This window comes from Sturnus vulgaris, chromosome 1 (assembly GCF_052056855.1).
Source record: "Sturnus vulgaris isolate bStuVul1 chromosome 1, bStuVul1.hap1, whole genome shotgun sequence".
Taxonomy (NCBI): domain Eukaryota; kingdom Metazoa; phylum Chordata; class Aves; order Passeriformes; family Sturnidae; genus Sturnus; species Sturnus vulgaris.
This window is the reverse complement of record NC_142243.1, coordinates 16,652,330-16,672,269: the sequence shown is the minus strand read 5'-3', so window position 1 is coordinate 16,672,269 and position 19,940 is coordinate 16,652,330. Positions and strand designations below refer to the sequence as shown.

The window sequence follows — 19,940 nt, the reverse complement described above, 5'->3', positions numbered from 1 at the left end:
TGGAAACCTCAGCATGCTGTGCACTAATCTAAAAATAAAACCAAACTTCAATTAAAAAAAAAAAGTCTTTAAAGGAGAGTGATATGTTTTTATTTTTCTTACACTTAGCATTCCAAACTGTATATTGGAGCCAAACGGACTGCCAACCCTCCTCACATTTTTGCTGTTGCTGACATAGGCTATCAGTCCATGGTGACATACAACTCTGACCAGGTACAGATGAGGTGTCTGATTACATCCTCTGCCAGGCTGAGAGATACATGATGAGCTCAGTCTTGCTCTGTTCTCTGCAGTGTATTGTTATTTCTGGAGAAAGTGGAGCTGGCAAGACACAAAGTGCCCATCTGCTGGTTCAGCAGCTCACTGTTCTGGGCAAGGTAAGTGGCAGAGGGGATGTCTGTAAGGCTTTGCTGTCCTGGGCCTGAAGGGCTGAACCTGTGCATGGGGCATTGGTTGTGGGGTGAAGCTGTTACACATTTTCCAAAGAACATTGGAACATGATGCCAGTCTATCTGCTCCTTCCTCCATCCTGAACTAGGGTCACTTGAGAATATGCTAGGGTTTCCACAGGGAAAAGTACCCACTGCAGTGAGGGCTGTAACTTATATCCCTGTTTGAGTGCCTTCAAATCATCCAAACAGTACCAAATAAAATCCTCTTCTAGCTTCTCATCCTTCCACAGCCAAATTGCTGTCAGAGGGACATAGTCATTCTGGGAAGTGGCCACTATAACTGTCTAAATAAAATGATTTTTTTGCATGTCCCTGGAGAGATGAAAGCAAACTAATGGATTTGTAGGGTGCAGTGGAGCAGTAACCAGATGCTAACAAGGATCCTAAAAGCAGATTGACCATCTCAGAAACACAGAAACCACAGAAATTCATTGGTAGTGTTGTTATCACTGTGTGTGTTATCTCTTCCAGATGGTCTTAGATCTGAAGATTGCTGTATTCGGACAGATTTAATTTTTACATATATATATACACGCACACATACATATATATAATGAAATTTCATTTTATATATATATGTATATATATGCCTTTCTTTCCATATAGTTCCCATGGGAATGGCTGCCCTGATTATGTCACACTTTACAATACCAATGAGAAGATTAAAGAAACACCTAAAAATGTAAGTATTTGAATAATTACTCATAATTTGAAGCAATATCTTTTTCATATCCAGGCTAATAACAGGACTCTGCAGGAGAAGATTCTCCAGGTGAACAACCTTGTAGAAGCATTTGGGAATGCAGGCACCATCATAAATGATAACTCAAGCAGATTTGGAAAATATTTGGAAATGAAATTTACTTGTGGTGGCACTGTAGTAGGAGCTCAGATCTCAGAGTACCTCCTTGAAAAATCCAGAGTTGTCCACCAGGCAGTGTAAGTATGAAAATTGTGTTTGATCTAATTTGGGGGTTACAGAGTAGGCCTATGATGCAGGAAATCACCCTGTTTCAAAGCACAAAAATGAATAAGGTACCTGGAATTTCTTCTCTTAAAAGTTGTATATGAATAGCTTATAAATCTGTAAACTACCTGAAAACTACTTCAGATTTTCGTTATCCTCTGGGTTGTTTAAACAAATCCTATAAAAATTCCCATGTGATATATATAAAAGAAGAATGTGCAAAGAGTTAAAAACTTTCTAATAGTTCAGGTATACTTCAGGTATATTTCTTTGTAGAATTTTGGAGTACTGTGTTAAGTATATAACTTAGATTTACTTCCTCTAAATTTCCTGTAGTAATGTGGCTTATTTCTTTGGTTTTTTGCTCATTTTCCATTTTGGAACATCTAGTAGGATTTGTTTATAGAGAGTTATGGGTCAAAGATCCCTGCCGAGAAGGACTTGGGGGTGGATGAGGGGCTGGACGTGACCCAGCCATGTGCACTCACAACCCAGAAAGCCAAACGTGTTCCTGGGCTGCATCCAAGGCAGCATGGGCAGCAGGCTGAGGGGGGAAATCTGCCTCTCTACCCTGCCCTGGTGGGACCTCACCTGCAGTGCTGCATCCAGCTCTGGGGTCCTCCCTACAGGAAATATGTGGACCTGCTGGAGAAATTCCAAAGAAGGCCACCAAGATTATTAGAGGGATGGAGCACGTCTCCTGTAAGGAACAGCTGAGAAAATTGGGGTTGTTCAGCCTGGAGAAGTCTTTGGGGTGACCAAATTGTTGCCTTCCACCTGAAAGGAGCCTACGAGAAAGATGGAGAGAGACTTTTTGCAAGAACATGTAGTGACAGAGCAAGGGACAAGGGATTTAGGATGAGAGAGAGTAGCTTTAGATATTAGAAAGAAATTCTTTAGTGTGAGGGTGGTGAGGCATTGGCACAGGTTGCCCAGAGAAGTTTTGGTTTCCCCATATCTGGAAGTGTTCAAGGCAGGCTGGATGGGGCTCTGAGCAACCCAGTCTAGTGACAGGTGTTCCTGCCCATGACAGGGGAGTTGAAACTAGGTAATCCTCCCCACCCAAGACATTTTATGGTTCTATGCTCTAATGGTGCCCCTGAGACATACACCTAAGCTCATGCACACAGTAGGGGTTTGAACACAATTCCTTTTTGCCATTCAGTAGTGACTGACTTGAGCATCTCAGGGTTCAGTCATGGTAGCAAATTTTCACCTAGCTCTTTCTCGTAAGGGGCACAGGAACCTTGAATGTGTAATAAACCTCTATCCTAGGTTTGGGCATCTAGCTTCTAGGCAAAGTATGCCAAGCCATAAGGCCCTTTTGCTGAATGTCTGCTTCTTGATTCAGGGCTAAAGGACACAGCAGACATACTGCATTCAGTGACCCAGGAGTGCATACCTCTCCCACAGTCAGAAGATTTTTTTGAATAACTGGAATTAAGCAGCTCATTCAGTGTGGGTGGGTGAGCAATGTGCAAGATCTCACGCAGCATCTACCAATTGCATCAAGGGCAGAGCATCACTGAGCTGCTTTAGCACTGAGCAGCCAATCTGGCAGTGTCAGGACAAACACACAATGGCATGAAAAGGGTGTTCACAGGAAGTTCTGTAATAAAGCTTCTTTCAGAGTCCTCTATCAGTTTGTGTGAGTCTTGCCTGTTATTAAAATAATATTTAGTAATAGTATGTGTGTCATCAGTAAATGTAGCATGGTTATATTATTAAATCAGTTTGTTGTTTCTGTTGTTTCAGAGGAGAGAAAAATTTCCATATTTTTTATTATATTTATGCTGGTCTCGCTGAAAAGAAAAAGCTGGCACATTATAAACTGCCAGAATATAGACCTCCCAGGTAATGCAGTTTATTTTTGCATAAATTGATTACTAAGAAATGCCATGTTGAATTCTCAGCCTCATTTACATTCTAACTCTGTATCCATCAACTCTTTCAGATATCTGCAAAATGATCATTTCAGAATAGTGCAAGATTTCATGAACAATAGCTTTTATAAGTCTCAGTTTGAATTAATAGAACAGTGCTTCAAAGTCATAGGTTTTACACTGGAGGTGAGTGCTGATAAACCTTTTCCTTTGTGAACTTTACCAGCTACCTCAGGAAAAACTTATATAAAGCATTCCAATCTCTCTTGTTATTTTCTTCCTTTAGCAGTATTGTGTTTGTTTTAGGATCTTGCACAGTCAACTTACGGTTGTATAGTAACATTTAAATTTTTAAGGTTTCAATGCATTGATAAATCAATAAAATGGTATTAGACTTTGAAATCAGTGAACACAGCACAGCTGAGTCATTGGACAGGGGGGCAGATTTTAACAAATTTAATGCATGGAAAATTATGTTGTAACTGTTTATTAGCCAATAATTCTAGGTCTGTGAATATGAGCCTCATCTCAGTTTTAAGAGGAAGTCCATGGTGAGAGTTCTGAAAATTCATTGGGTTGATCTGAGTATTGATGAGCTCAATACATTTTCACAACTCCAGGGATAAAGTAGAATGAAGTTCTTGAATCCCGTTGGAGGTGAATCTCATCACTGAACATTAACTGAACCCATTCTTTCTTTATGATCTCATATCATTGCTCAGGTAGCTGTTAAACCCCTCTCCTCAGTCTGTCTTTGGTAGAATTAAAATAAAAAAGGACTGGATTTATTAAGGAAAGAAATCCCATCCTATGACCTAGTTTTACCTTAGGAGAAGTGGTGCATCACAGGTGTCGTTTATATCTGTCTTTATTTATAAACAATATAAATAGAAGAGGTATGGTCCATACAGTATCCATGAAATACAGCACTAGTGCTGCAGAATTGATGTATGTTTTAATTTCTCTGACGACACTGTATGAGGTAAGGAGCTTTTCACAAATGCTCACTTCAGTTGACTATTTCTGGCTTCCCTCTAAGTAAATATTTGAAATAGCTAGCAGAACAGATTTATTCACCTATTTTGTTCCTTCATAGTCACTTTGCATTAGGTTGTAGTGGCAGTGTCATTCACAGTCTCTTTCTCCTCTACATGTTATTTACAGCTGCATTTAGTAATATCACACCTGTACTATCACATCCTTTCACTTGTGCTTTCACCTTTCCAGAAGCAGCATGAAAGGACATTCATGGTTCAGCATTTATAGCAGTTTTGTCACAGCACCAGAGACCTTGATAAGTCCTAATTTAAAGCAAGAAAAGCAGCAAGTCTTTTTTTGTTTCCAGTTCTTTTGTTCACTTGGACGGGTGGAAACAATAATCCTGACCATCCAAAAGAGGCCTTCCATACACATTGAAGATGCAGTTAGAACCAGGTCACTGGCTGCATTGTGCAGTTCTAGCATGGATCTTCACTTGATTAACTCAGCAAGGCACCGGGAGCTGAATCTGTGAAGAATTACCTACCTGTAGAACCCCGCAGTTTCAGAAGCAGGCTGAGTGCCATAGGCAATCTGCTTGTGGCTACTTGTGACCCCCAGCCACGTCAGCCTGCCTTGCATCCTCCTCAGGGTCAATTAGCCTGTCTGAGGCTGTGCTTGCAGGAGTGAAGGATGAGTCTTCTTCCCCCACTGAGGTTCTGATATCAGATACATGTGCAAAGACAATGTCCTGTCCCACAGGACATTGAATTCCTTTCCTAAATTCACTTTTTAGTAATGCAGCCTTAAGCTTTGACATTTACCCCAGTACACAGAGGAATTTCTCTATAAGCATATTCAGTGTTTTATTAGCAGAAAGCCATAGACAGAAAAAAATCTTCAGTTAAAATTGAGACCTAAACAAAGCTTTATTTCTTTGAAATTTGCTTTTAACTGACTGACAGATTTTAAAAGTAACAACTGTCAGTACTCCCTGTCTTAAAATCACACTGTTTTATTTCAGGCTGCACAGCAAAATTAGTAAGAAAGGACTGCCTGAAGGGAACAGTAATTATGCTGTATGAGACAGATCAGGCCAGATTTCAAAAACACTGGAAAAGGGCAGAAAAATGTCAGCAGCTATACCTATTGTACAGCATGATGGCCGAAGTTAAACTATCTATTTCTTTGCACTTCAACTGTGTCCCTAAGCTTAAAATGAAAAGGAGTGCTTAATCCTAAGTAAACTGTGTGCCAATTATCCTCAGCATAATTTTTTAGAGTGAGCTTATCCAGTTTGTCTTGCTGTCACTGGAATCACTGTTTATTAACTGCTAGATTAACTTCTGAAAGTGTTGAAAACAAGCTCAAGTATTCTAGAGCAATTAGACATTTTATCTGAGTAAATGATGCCTGACATGATACCAGCAAAGTATTGAATAATATGGATAAAATGCTGTGCAATTATAAAAAGTTCATCGTTATAAAATACCAATCAGATTTGCAAAACTGGTTCTTATAAAACTACCAGAAAAGTTTTCAACCTTCTATTTATAAAACACACTATTACTGTATGCCTCAAAATATACATGTCACAGACTCCTAGTCTGCTTTACAGGTACACCTAACATTTCCTGAGTAAAAAACACTCTGATCATCAGGTCTAATGATAAACATTCACCATTCAGATGAAAATTTGCAGTTAAAATCTAAGTCCAACCTGCAATGAAAGCATTATTTTTCTAATTCCAAATATTATTTGGAATTTATGTATTCATGTATAGGTACTTAATTTACTGTATAAATCACTTCACTGTCTAAAGTAATGACAGCCTTTTTCAAGATAGAGGCCCCTTTCACAGAATCACAGAATGAACTAGGTTGGAAAAGACCTTTAAGATCATCAAATCCAACCTATGCCCTAACACCACTTTATCAACTAAACCATGTCAGAACCTCCTAAATAATGTGAAATCTAAATTTCTTTAAGCAAAGTCCATATATAGATGCTTTGGTGAGTTCCTAACTGACATTTTGAAGAGTAAGGTGCTTTGCCAAATCAGAGATGTGAGGCTTCACTCTTCTCCCAGTGAACCTTTTTCTGAGGACATTGCTGGGAGATGATATAGACATATTATTAAGAGTACCTTTGTTTCCATGATGCAAGAAACATTAATCATTTTTTAATATTTGGTGATCTAGGTATTAAATCTTTAGACATGTTTGCACCTGCAGACACAGTGAAGGGTAGATCTAAATAACCTCTGGATTCTTTCTGTGTAAAAGGGTATGCACACCACTGTTTTTGCTTTCCCTGCTTCGTGTCAATCCTGTCCTGTCATCAAGTACAAAAGAGAGGTTAGGCTATGGTTTGTCTTGCCCTCTTTGGATGTTTTACTCTTAAAAGACTTTGCTAAGTACAGAATAGGAATAACTGTGAGAACAGCACTCCTAAAATTAGTGGGCACATGGCAGATAGCAGGAAACAACACAAACACACATGCCCATCACACAAACCACAGACTACCTGCCTATTAAGTACTGTTGTTTTTTTAAATATACTTTTCAGGAACTTGGAAGTGTATACAGTGTCCTGGCTGCCATTTTAAATGTGGGTAACATTGAATTTTCTGCAGTAGTATCTGAACATATGATTGACAAGAGCAACATTTCCAATCCAGTAGCCCTTGAGAACTGTGAGTGTTTTTTTCTTGATTTAACATTGGTTTTCTTTGGTGTTCTCATAGAAAATTTATTTTATTGTAAGAGAGGTATCAATGAAAACTGTTTTCACATGGAAATTTTGCAAGAATGATTAAAAACTGAAGATAGATTAATTCTAAGCCCACCTGAATTCAAATGCAAAAAAGAAAAAAAATTTCCATCTTCTGCATCTTATTTGACTAACCAGTTCACTGGCATACAGGAAACATGACTAATAATGCAGATGCCTGAAAAAATCTTTGGATTTTTTCCAAGGTTATTTGAACATTTGATGGAGAACCTCATTAACACATTGAATAGTTTTTTCCCAGTTTCTTTCTCAGCTGCTCATTACTTGTTCCCCACAAGTGCCTGTGGAAATACAGCTCACTAATTCTTTGGAAGGGATGCATTACATCATAAGCTGCTGAGAGGTAGAGGAGGCAAAGGGGCAAAGATTCTCCAGAAATTTGCTACACTTTCTCAGTAATTACACCTGGGAAGATAATGAAGTCTTCACACTATCTTCTTGCATGTTTTCTTGCCATAGAAAAATATTGTGGAGCTGAGAAAGAAGCACCCCTCTTTTGGAGCAAAAGGAGAACAGCAGTGACTTGAATGAGTGGAATATAACTGAGAGGGGTATTCACACCTCACAACTTGGGTACTTCTTACATAGTCACCTTCCAAAATCTGTCTCTGAGCTATGCCTGTGACCTTTCCCAGGTGCATCCCTGCTGTGTATTCAGGCAGATGAACTGCAAGAGGCCCTCACATCTCACTGTGTAGTGACTCGAGGAGAAACAATTATTCGTCCCAACACTGTGGAAAAAGCCACTGATGTCAGAGATGCCATGGCCAAAGCACTGTACGGGCGCCTCTTCAGCTGGATAGTCAATCGCATCAACACTTTACTCAAACCTGACAAACACTTAAGGTAAAAGGAGATTTTGCAAAATAAAGAGATATTTTTTTTCTGTGGGAATAATATCTGTCTTATACCAGAGCATTTAGTGTAGGCAAGTTCTTTTTCTCTGCTACGTTTTTCTTTATGATCCCACCATGTCAAAAATGGTTTATGCTGTTCATAGTGTAGAGTGAAAATAGAGTAGATATGGCTGGCAATAGCATCTGCCGTTTTTCCTGCTTATCTTTACTCTTTTAACCCTTTCTTTTTCTTTTGTATTTTCAACCTTTTTGACCCTTTTTCTTTTGTATTTTTTTCAGAGTAAACATTTGATATTCATCATGTTGATTACATAGGTTAAATTCTGCTCTTATTTACACTGATGCTGTTGCTTTTGTCACTGTTGTTATAAGCATGATTTCATAAATGTGTGGGAATAGTTTTCAAACACATTTACTCAAGGTATTGTCTACTTTACACTTAGAAGGTGACATTTAAAATGCCATATCAATAACAAAAAGCTTTGGTTTGCAGATCTGGATTTCCTGGATTTTTTCTTCTTAAACATCAGAGGAGAGCCAAGGTTGCAATCCTAAAATTTGTCTAAATTTTTAAGTATTTGGTTACAGCAGAGCAACAATAAACAGAACTTTGGTCAGTAAGTGATAGGACAAAATCCATGATAGATGGGGCAGCATTTCTAGCCTGTGTGCCTTTCTCACTTTACTGTTACAGAGCCCTTTTCAAACTGAATACTTACTTATTATGCTGGTGAGAAGGGAGAAAATTCATCCTGAAATGCTCACTGTAAAAAAAAACCCAAACAGCTCTTGTTTGATTTTGTGATAATACAATAATTTGCGTTTTCTATTTTTATGTAATTAGCTCTGAAAAGGAATGGGGCAGATAAATTTTAGCAGTCTATTCATCAAAAATGTAATTTTGAGACAGATTAAATAGTCCCCAAATTCAGATCCCTCCACAATGAAACACTTCCATTTTTGAGATGGACTTCACAAAGAGGTTTAAGTACTATTCATGAGTGTCTTGAGGCTGATTCTTAATTTCTGATTTCCTAAATATTTATTTAAAAATGACTACAGATAAATCCTCAAAGAGGTTTTATAGAAAAAATGTGATTTATATTTTACTTGTCTAGAAAAGACACTAATGTCAGCCTCAGTTTGTTATAAAAATATATCCTCTTAATTTTTTGCTTCAGCAAATAAATATTCAAGTTTTTTTCCAGTTGCAGAAGTGATCACATATCTTCAGTATGCCCTACTTAAAATATCAAACCAAAGTTTTTCCAGTACTTCTCTGGAATTTAATTGGTAATTAAAATTCATGCCACATCCCAGTGCATAAAGTAGTTATTCAGCTGCATAAAAGGTCTAGCTAGTCATTCTTTTTACTTTAATGTTGAACTAAGCAATTTTAATTGCTATGAGTAAATAATATGAAGAAATAATACTTAATGACAACAGTCTTTAATTTCAGGATGCTGGTGAGTAAAGCCTGTGTTATTACAAGAGAAACAAGTAAATCTGTTCTTTCTGTACTGTAGTCAGCTTCTTAGAATAATTACTTACAAATATGAGTGTAAGAATAAAATTGTAAATCCCCTATTCACCTATCAGTTGACTTGTTTGTTGTGTGATCCAGTATATATGGTCTGCATTGCAGTAATCTTTGAATTGATCTGCATTTATGTATTTCAAACAAACAATTATTGTCATTTTAAGGTATCTCTGGTTTAGCAAAACTTATCCTGTGTAACTGGTGTACAGATTTGGCCCATGATTTCCTTTTGTGAAACAGTAATGAAGATAGCTAATGTAAAATAAAGATACAATAATGAAAAGTATATTTCATCTTTGCAGTGAAAATGATGATGGCTTGAATATTGGAATTCTTGACATCTTTGGCTTTGAGAATTTCAAAAAAAATTCTTTTGAACAACTGTGTATCAACATCGCCAATGAACAAATTCAGTTCTACTTCAATCAACATGTCTTTGCCTGGGAGCAGGTATTTGTTGGTTATTTTGATGAAGATTTAGTATTACTGAACATATAAAACTTTGTCTCAAGAAACTGCATTGTTCCTTCTCCATAATAGCTTGTAAATAGCAGATTATAAACAAGATTTTTAAGAATGTTTTCCATGAAGCAGTGCTTGCTATTTGCAAGTAAAATGCCAACATAAAATGCATTAAACTTGAAATTTACAGTAACTAAGCAACATAACACTGTGATAATCTGTGATAATTGATGCAAATGCAATGTTGTTTTCTTGAGGAATAATGAGTTTTGTAATGTATGGTTCTCTAGTAAAAAAGTAAATGAGTGGTAACAAAATTTTGAAAGTGAAGTGTTCATAATAGTTTACTAATAAGCTTAATGAACACTGAAATTCCATTATTAAAAACTGCAAATCTGACAATTATTTTGTTCTTCTTGAGAAACTAGATCATCTAAGCTAAATAATGATGGATTAAATCTGAATAATTTATTTTAAAGCAGAGAAAAGGAATAGCATTGTAAATATAAAAGTTTATGATTTTGAAGAGAGGGGAAAAGCCTCCAAAAAAATCATCTCAACTTTGTAAATAATTCCAGGATAATTAAATTAACCACCTTGAAATCATTATTCAATATTATTATTTGAAGAAATAACCCGTTCAGAGAAAAAAAAGGGTCTTGCTGAAAATTGAAATGTATCAGAATTCTCTATGGCAGACCAGTGAGAATTCAAACCATAGGTGAAATTATACTTTTTCTGTTTTGCTGAAATTATTGCTGTTTATGATATATGGATAAAAATTCTCCTGAATTGTAATTTTTACAATTGTCAATAGAAACAGAGCATTTTGTCAGTGTTAATCACTGTTTGTTTTAAGGGTGAGACACATACAAGTTTGGAATGTGTCCATGTATGCAGATGTGTACATGCATGTACATGCATATGTCAGTCTAGAGGTGTATATATTTATGTGTAATATGACTTTTTTTTTTAATGGCTCAATGTTTTATCCTCTTCCCAGTTATTTCAGGAAATGTTGTCTTGCAGTTCTGTATCTTGCAGTTCTGTATCTTGTAGTTGTTTTTATAAATTTATGTGCAAGATTATTGACACAAGTGTTTCCTTGGTTTTAATATCGTCTAAAAGCTAGACAAAATTTAACTAGAACTACTGTAATTACTTAGGCATCTTCTTTCCAAAGTACACAAGTTCACAAAAGAATGGCACTTGGCTATTGCTTTTTCTAACAGTTGGGAGATGGAAATAGCACAGACTGTAGCAACAATATTTATTCCTCTCAAACCCAGGCACTGACCAGGTCTTGTGGGCTTGTATATGTTTGCTTAAGCGTTCACTGACTTGATCCTCCCATGCTAAGTTTAAGTCTTTCATGCTCCAGACTTTTCCCCTGGTCTCAGGGACCTGGGGTTACCAGTCAGGACCGATGCAAAGAAGGCATTGAATATCTCAGCCTTTTCCAAGTCATCCACAAACTTGTTCAGCAGCAGGATCACATTCTCCCTAGCTGCCTTTTGTTGCTGAGGGACCAGCCTTGGCTTTCCTAGCCCTGTTCCTGTACACCCAAATATTGTCTTAATGTTCCTTCTCTTTTTTAATTAGAGTCAAGTTCATTGTAATCTGCCTGTGCTTGTTTCTAGGTATCCTGTTACAGAACTTTTTGGCCAGACCTATATTAATGCAGAGGTTTGTGGTGTCACCATGTAGTAGGAACAGTTCTCTCTTTTACTTGTGCCTTCCTGCACCATGGTGAGGGTGATTATTCTGCTACTGAGCACATGAGGGGAAAAAGTAACTTCTTATTTTGACAATATACAGTTTGCTCGTTTCTCCCTGTAGGAAATTAGTACAACTACAGACTCTATGGAAGGGGAAGGTAATCTTTATTTACAGAATCGCTAGGTACATCAGTTTAAACCAATTTCCATTCTCTCTCTCATAGATTTCATTGACTCACAGATACATAGAATGCACCATGGCATATGTGTGGGGGGGAGGGGGTGTTCAAATGGTCTGGCCAAGAAAATTTGTGAGTGATTTATAGAATAATGGACACCAGCTGGCGAGTCTTCATCATGTCTGTTAGGTTCTTCTTGCTGAAACAGCTTTTGGACATATATTTTACAGCCTTTAGCAATCGTTCTTTGCCTCAAACCCTTATTTACTTCAGCATCTGTAATCTTTAGGCAAGGTCACTATATGGTTTTACTTGTTTAGAATATATACATTTTTTATTCCTAGAGTCCATTTCCTTGGTGGGCTCGTAGAAAATTGTATGTGATGTTCTATAATCTCACATAAGAAACTCCTTCCTCAGTTTTTTTGCTATGAGCAAATGTTCTTCATTCAAATCACAGGCTATCACACAGCTATTCTTTTAAGACTATTTTTTTCTGGTGCTTATATGCCCATTCCCATTTACATTTCATTTATACCAGTCCTAATATTTCTGTTACAAGTGTCCACATCCAGCCTGAAATACCAACCAAGTGACTGTCTACCTTAATTTACATCAAACCACTACATCAGATTATATCAAACTTCATTATATTATCTTGTAGCAGTCTCCAAAGATATTACTATAGCAGTGCAGAAGGAGTTATATGGATTAAGTTCTTGTTAGTGTGGGTGTGAATCTCCCCCTTACAGAGATGGGAAATGAGAAATGTGTTATTCTGCATTACAACCCAATGGCACAGAATGATTTGTGGTATGATTCATAGTCATTATAAGACATCACTTTTCACTTATTTATTACGTGGTTGTCACAGTTTTACATCACAAAAACAGCCTTTGAGAAAGCAGGTGGCTTCAGAATCTTTTATGTTCACTGTAAGGACTCTCCTGTGTTGACACCAGTAATGTACTTTAATTGTAAATTAAAATAAAAAGAGTCACTGATGTAAAAAAAACCCATTAGGATGACTTCTGCCCTTTGCTGGTGTAGCTGCCTGAGTTTACAACTGACTTTATATGCAAGGGTTTGTGTCTTAGGCTCTAAAAGACAGAAGTTATGCTTACAAGAAGGCTGATGGCAGAAGTCACCAAGACCTTTGTGCTGAGTTTCCATTAGCCCTGACTGTTGTGCTGCTGGAGCTATCCTGTCACTGGGGACCCAGGCTGGTGTCCCTTCACAGCCCTGTGCAGTGCCAGACAGGCATCTCAGATTGCCCTGTGCTACCTCAGAAATCCATAACACAACACTGCATTGAACCCTGTAGATCTACCCAAGGAAGACTGAAGAATTTAAATTCTTTTACACTTCCCTCAAGAGATGTAAAATGTACAGATACATTGCCTTTTTATCCCTGTTTATGTACACATATCACATGCAATTTGATGAAATTTGGCATATCTAGTGGGAAGTTGAGGCCTAAATCAGTTGATAATACTTTAGTTTGTCATTAACCCATGTTCACCTAGTATGTAGTGATTATGTCTTCAGAGAAGGTGAATCATATTTTGGCAACTTGACCAATGAAGCCAAGTAGTAAATACGCTCATAAGGTTGAATTGTACTTTCAGTGTTGCAGGTGACATTGTTTTATCATTGTCAGTGGTCTCCTTTTTGTATCTGAATCTGAAAAGTGTTCACAGTTTTGCTTTCCTTGGAAGTGTGGCCTACAAAAAAAAAAAAAAAAAAATAAAGGCCACAGTAGTGACACAGGTAGAAAAAAGGAAGAGTGGTATTATCACAACCTGAGGCTCAGGGAGCCAGCTAGAGTAGAGTGTCTGTGAGCCAACATGGAGAACTCCAGTCAAAATTAGGAGAACTTATTCTTTATTGTTGACTTAATGTTTGCATTTAAGAATAAATGTTTTTAGGCCTGAATGCAATATCCTTTCACTAATTTAACAGAAAGACTGAAGTGAGTATATAGTTTAAGATAAAGATAGTAGATTGCCAGTAGTCAGTGGAGACAAATAGATATATCCCTATCTCTACTGACTGGGGAGACAATGTAGCCTCTCAACTTAGTCACTGCTTTTATTTTTGCTATCACAAGGGAGTTTTTTGGTTAATATAAAGCAAAGCAGAACTTTTGGACCTTCAGTCCTGTCCTTCAAGGTTTTCCTCTTACATATTAGATACTGAGGTAAGTTAATTTCTGTCAGCTCCGTGATCCGCAGGTCATATTGTCCAGCAAGACAGCCTTCCCATTCCTTTCTCATTTGTCATTCCCCCATAAGAAGTAAAAGGTGTAATGGCAGATAGCTTTTGGGAAGTAGCAAGTTTGCTGTCAGTTGGGAGGATGATACTTTTGCATTAAATGTATGCAATGTTTATTTTACATTCTCGTGACAATTTAATTTTCTAGTTTCAGCTGGTTCCTTCTGAATAAGTTTCTGGTGTCCCCATTTAAACCAAAGTGTCATCATAAAATGTACTCAGCAAAATGGCATTACTTTATTAAATGTGAAGACCATTTCCTTATGCATTTAGTAATTGTTTTGTTACTACTGAAACCAGGTGGTACAAGCTAATGTTACATAGTTTTGATCATAGGCAAGATAGCACGTAATACTAAAATGAGATGGGAGCCCAGTTAATAATGTAACTCAATTATTCCTTTTGACATCCCATCCACAGGAATACTTTCTAATGGATTATGCTTTAGAATTTCAAGAAGTAGCTTTTTTGCAGAGCTTTCTTGTCATAAAACATCACAGGGGACTACAAAATCCTGTAGCTGATTCATCTTATTAATTCAAATAAGACCTATTTCATTACAGTTTTATGATGTCCATCATTAAAGCTTTTATACTTGCTGCTTGTATCCTAATATGCGATTGAAACCAGCACTGCATCAGAAAATGTAGTACAGTATCATTTCTGAGTCATCTGTCACACTGGTGCCTGGCTTGGTCATCAGCTGTCCTTCAGGAGCCCGTGGGAAGTGATGGAGTGAATTCCTTCATATCCTGCTGGGGGAATGGCAGCATTGCCAAAACTGCAGGGCTGACACTCGTTCAGCTGTCGAGACACAAAGGACACAAACGGAGTGGTCACATACACGGCAGCTTGGAGGTCAGGCCCTGGGTGCTGCCTGGGCAGGGAGGGGAGCAGATGTTGCTCTTGCAGCATAGTTGTACTGCGGCTAAGAGTTCCTTTCTTTTTCAAGGAGAGCACTTCTATCAGCTCTCTAAACCCGCCTCTGTCACAAGCATTTGAAGTTGGAAAAAGTTTATGATCAGACGGGTTGGTTGTGAGGGCTTGTTTGAGGATGTCCAAGTGTCACAGAAACACTCCTCTGATAGATCCATCCTTCCTTCCCCTTTCCCCCTTGATAAGAGTGCTGTAGATAATCCTAAGCAGTAACAGCTGGTTCCATGAACACCTGTGTGTCAGTGCAGCTGTAGCCCTCAGTTAAACTGCCCTTACTCCCATGTTATCTCTGGGAGATAACACTGGCTTTTTTCCTTTCTGCCACCAGCTCCTACAGGTATATAATTAACTTCTCACCTATATCAGTGATACATTTATTACTCTCCTGTCTTGTCCTGCTACTCAGGTCATTGATTAAAATAAAAAGCAAAACTCCACCTGTCCACTGCTTCAGGGGAGACACGAATGAGGTTAATGTTACTTGTCTCAAATGAGGAGCCCTCTTGGGGCTGTAGGCGAGATTCTTACTGATTACACCCTAGTATAGCATATAAACTGAATTATAACCTATCCTTAGTGTGAAGAATGTCCTGGGAAATTACGTCAGTCTAGATACTGGAAGGGTTTAGGTGTATATTTCGTGTCTTCTTTCAAATGGATCAGCAGATTTTTATTTGTGCCTTACCAGTCTTATTGATTTTATGCCTTTTGCTGTTTCTCTGAGATTAAGAGGTATAAAACAGGTGCTTTTCTGTGTATATGAAAATGAACTTCTTTTTTAAATGCTCAGTGTGTTGCCTTCACTCATTCAGACTCAAGTGAATGACACATAAGGAGAGGTCTTCCAAGGTCAGAGGTCTGTGAACTCATTAACGTTAGCCATCATTCATTTTTGTGACACTCTTCTCACAATGAATTCGGATGACAAAACTGTGGTGTTAAGACCATACATGAATACAACACTTATAAAGTCCTATCCTTTGGCATGGGGTTGATTTTTAAAGTAGATCAAAAACTCTTGTGTTTCACAGTACAGCCTGCACAGGACTGAAGGCAGCCCTGGCACAAACAGGAGCATTGTGTAGGAGATAATTGCTATTGCTTTACCTAATGCAAGCAAAAATAATGGGGAGTGGCAGTCCCTAGAGCAACCTTCTCTTGGTAAATCTACAACTGTTCTCTGCCTTGCTGAAGGATTAAGGAAGGTCATTCTTGTGTTCTCTGGCTATAATTTAAATTATATTCAAGACAAAACCATCGCAACACACTGTAGACACATTTGTTATTTGTTTTTTCTTAGTCTGGGAGGAATCCAGAGATATTTGAAGTCTTCAGGAGAAAACCAGCCAGACTAAACCAAACAAAAAAAGCAAACTGTTTGAAAGCAAACAGCTTTTCTGATGTTTTTAAATCTTGGGAAATACCTTTCCATAGTTCCTTAGAAGGAGTGAAAATGTGTTAGAGACAAATCTGAGGCAATTTATTTAATTCCTAGGAAGTATGTACGCAATGCTTTAATTCTTAGAAAGTATGTGCACCTTTCTTCTCCACATAAGAATTTTTCCAGGTGTTTGAGGAGGGTGATCAAACAAGTAAAGCCACTGGAACCTGTAGTCACATATGTAAATCTTAGCAATAACTTAGATCTGAGCAATGAATTGGGAATGTAAGTATATCTCTGAATGGTTAAGAAATTTTCTACATTTCAGACCAGGGAAATAAATAGACCCTTAGGTCTCTATTTGCAAACAATATACTTTATCTTCTTCAACTCTGTTTCTTTAATTCTTGCTATTCCTGTAAAGTATTTTACTTTACCAAATATACCATAGGAGTATTGAACTTACATATTCAAAACCAAAATCCCAGCTGACATTTGTTTCTGCAAACTTTGATGTCTTTAGCCCTGAGGCATATTTTCTCAATGTAGTTTTAATTTGCTACAGTTGACAGTTTGTGAATTATTTCCTGAAGTGGTTCTGTATACACAGACAACGCATGCCTTCTGTTTCTTGCTGCAGAATGAATACCTTTACGAAGGTGTTGATGCAAGAGTTATAGAATATGAGGATAACAGGCCCCTCCTAGATATGTTCCTGCAGAAACCAATGGGTTTATTGTCTCTCCTGGATGAGGAAAGTCGATTTCCACAAGCAACAGATCAGACACTTGTAGGTAAGTATATGGTTATTTCACAGTTTTACAGCTTGTCTTCTGTTCCATTTCTGTTTGGCATGTAAAGTTCAGGCTACATGCTAGTTATGCTTTTAGTGAGCCTCTATTTCAGTGTCACAGTGTGTTTGAGGGAGACATGCATGCTGGGATGGTTGTGTCTTTGAAGTTCCCAGAGAAACATCAAGACTACAAATGAACCTAAGCTGCTGATCCAAGTTTCAAGTTCTTCCGCCTTCAGGAATTTTCTGCTGCAGAGCATGAAAAGTAAAGATCAAACTGAGTTAAAACTCTAGGTTCATAGACCAAGAACACTTCACCAAGTTTTGTCATGTTCAGCTCTGAGTTTTTTTATGAGCAGTATCTGAGCAAGAAGTTTAATACTCTTTAAGAGTAATGACTGCAAACATGCTTCAGTGCTTTTAACAAATTATGCTTTCTGGGTGTTTTTCTATTCACAAATTAAAATACCTAACATCATTGTAATTCAGATCCTGAATATTTCAGTGCTGTTGAGTAGCTGCAATTACCATTGACTTCATTATTTCAGTGGTATTTCTGTGCAGATAAATCCTGGTTTTATTCATTTTTGTATGTGCGAAGTGTCAGATTAGAGTTTTAACCAACATCTAATCAGAAAACCTAATAATATCCAGTTACAATGCCCATGTTAAAGCAATTATATGAGCTTGTTGTCCTTTTATCCTCATGCTTTGTAGTCTACAGTATGGAAGCATTCAATAAATCAGCAAATGTTTCCTCACAACTCCTCAAGGAACCCTCAGGAAAGATTTCTGCATTGTTTCATATTTTTAGATCAAAATCTTGGGAAGGCAAGTCCTGGAAGTGTTCAAAATACATGTGGATGTGGCACCTGGGGACATGGCTTAGTGGTGAACAGAGTCATGCTGGGTTAAGGGGACTCAATCATCCTAGATATCTTTTCCCACCTTAATGATTCCATGATTCCATGATTTTCTGAGGTCACACATTAAAAAATTGGAACAAAATAAGTAACTTGTCCAAGAGCTCCAGTATTCTCTATCCAGTGTCTTTTGTAACAAGACCATTATGGTATCTCTGTCCTTGAAAACATCAGTGTCTGTTTTGTGCCTCTACATTGGCTGAAAAGTCAGGAAATACCCTTGGAGGGATACAGCTTCAGAAAAGAATGATTATACAGTAACTCCAGTAAGATAAGCTATGTGTTTCCTTTCAGAAAAATTTGAAGATAATTTGAAATCAAAATATTTTTGGAGACCCAAAAGAGTAGATCTAACCTTTGGAATTTACCATTATGCAGGAAAGGTAAGACACCTGATGATGTTAGTTGGGGATTGTGGAATGGTAGGGCTGGAAGGAACTAGAAAAGGTCATCTGGGTTGGTTCTCAACAGTCATCTCTTCAGACCAGACATGGGAGTGTTGGTAGTGCCTTACACATCAAAAGTAAATTGAAAAGTTATTATCCCTCATTAAAAAAAAAAAAAACAATAGCAAGAGTGTATTTTTCTTAAATGTCCCCAGGTAAATTAACTGACTGTATTATAGAAGACCCAAAACATAACTGGTATGTAATGCAACTCAGTGCTCTTCCCCTCAGTTCCTCAAAGTCCTGCACCATGCCTGTTCCCACTTTTTCTAACCAGGACACAGCTCCATTGTTTCTCCTCCTACACACCATCAGCCTCTCTTAGTTCTGTACTTTGTCATCAGCCAGACAGAGAGTGCAGGCCCTGCTTCCTCCTTCAGTGAGCAGCATCCTTTCTTTCCATACAGTGTGGCTGGCTGCACGTGCTGTGCAAACACAGGAGGAGCTGCTGTTATGCTGCAGCAGGATGACACTGGTCAGCTGAACCTTGTCTTGGAAAAGCAGGAGCTCCCACCTCCTTCTGGGCTCTTTTAAAGGGTACAGAGTGAGCACTGATGTCTCACATGGGAAATCATGTTGGGTCTGTGCAGTGCTGGAGCAGCTGGCCTGTGAAGGGACAAATACTGCCCATCAGCTGATGGGAAATACCTTACCCCTTATGTAAGACAGCCTGCTACAAAGAGCCTCTTGTTACTCCTCTGAACCTCATCTTCAGCTGAGATGCACTTCAGCAGCATCACATAACTCACTGCAAGGAGTGGAAAGCCAGGTCTTCGTCTATCATTCCTGTTAACAGCCACTGCAGATGGGAAATTACACCAGTGCCCCATCAGTGTTCAACAAATTCTTTCATTAGGACGTTTATTCTGCTGTCTAACTTATATCTCCATTCTGCCATGTAAATTAATTACCCCTTGTCCAGTTTACTGTGGAACTGGAGAACTATTTATTTCCTCTTTCTTTACAAGTCTTTTTCATCATTTAAGACTGTTGCTGAGTTGTGTTGTGATATGTTTTTCTAAATTATGTGTCCCAGTATCTTCTACCCTTTTTGACAGGTCAAGTTTTCTTAGACCATTGAGATAGAACCCTGAAGTTACATTTTGTATTAGGTACACCATTCTTGGAATTTTTAGAGAGATTTCAGTTGCCAATATGCAGTTTGTGATTCTGCAAACTTCCTCTACAATTAAAATAGAGATCCCTAGGAAGAGTGGTAAATCCTGGGTCTAGTACAGCATAATATGAATAGCAGAGAAAGATTGTACACTTATATGGGTAATCCTGTGTGATGTGGTTGAAATCAAGTGCATTGTTAATTGTGCATTAGCACATGTACAGGTGTAAAGGAGGACAG

The 19,940-nt window shown here is 37.9% G+C and overlaps 1 protein-coding gene across 5 annotated transcripts in view; it reads left to right on the top strand.

Annotated features, from left to right (window-relative positions):
- Positions 1–19,940, top strand: part of MYO3A (myosin IIIA) — a 154,143-nt gene that overhangs the window by 102,644 nt on the left and 31,559 nt on the right. For all 5 annotated transcript variants that reach the window (XM_088160348.1, XM_088160359.1, XM_088160342.1 and 2 more), the window contains 10 exons: positions 109–213; positions 294–377; positions 1,189–1,391; positions 3,175–3,273; positions 3,374–3,488; positions 6,850–6,976; positions 7,710–7,920; positions 9,774–9,921; positions 17,062–17,215; positions 18,432–18,520. In XM_088160348.1, coding sequence (XP_088016474.1) covers positions 109–213; positions 294–377; positions 1,189–1,391; positions 3,175–3,273; positions 3,374–3,488; positions 6,850–6,976; positions 7,710–7,920; positions 9,774–9,921; positions 17,062–17,215; positions 18,432–18,520 — 1,335 coding nt within the window. The remainder of the gene's footprint in view (positions 1–108; positions 214–293; positions 378–1,188; positions 1,392–3,174; positions 3,274–3,373; positions 3,489–6,849; positions 6,977–7,709; positions 7,921–9,773; positions 9,922–17,061; positions 17,216–18,431; positions 18,521–19,940) is intronic.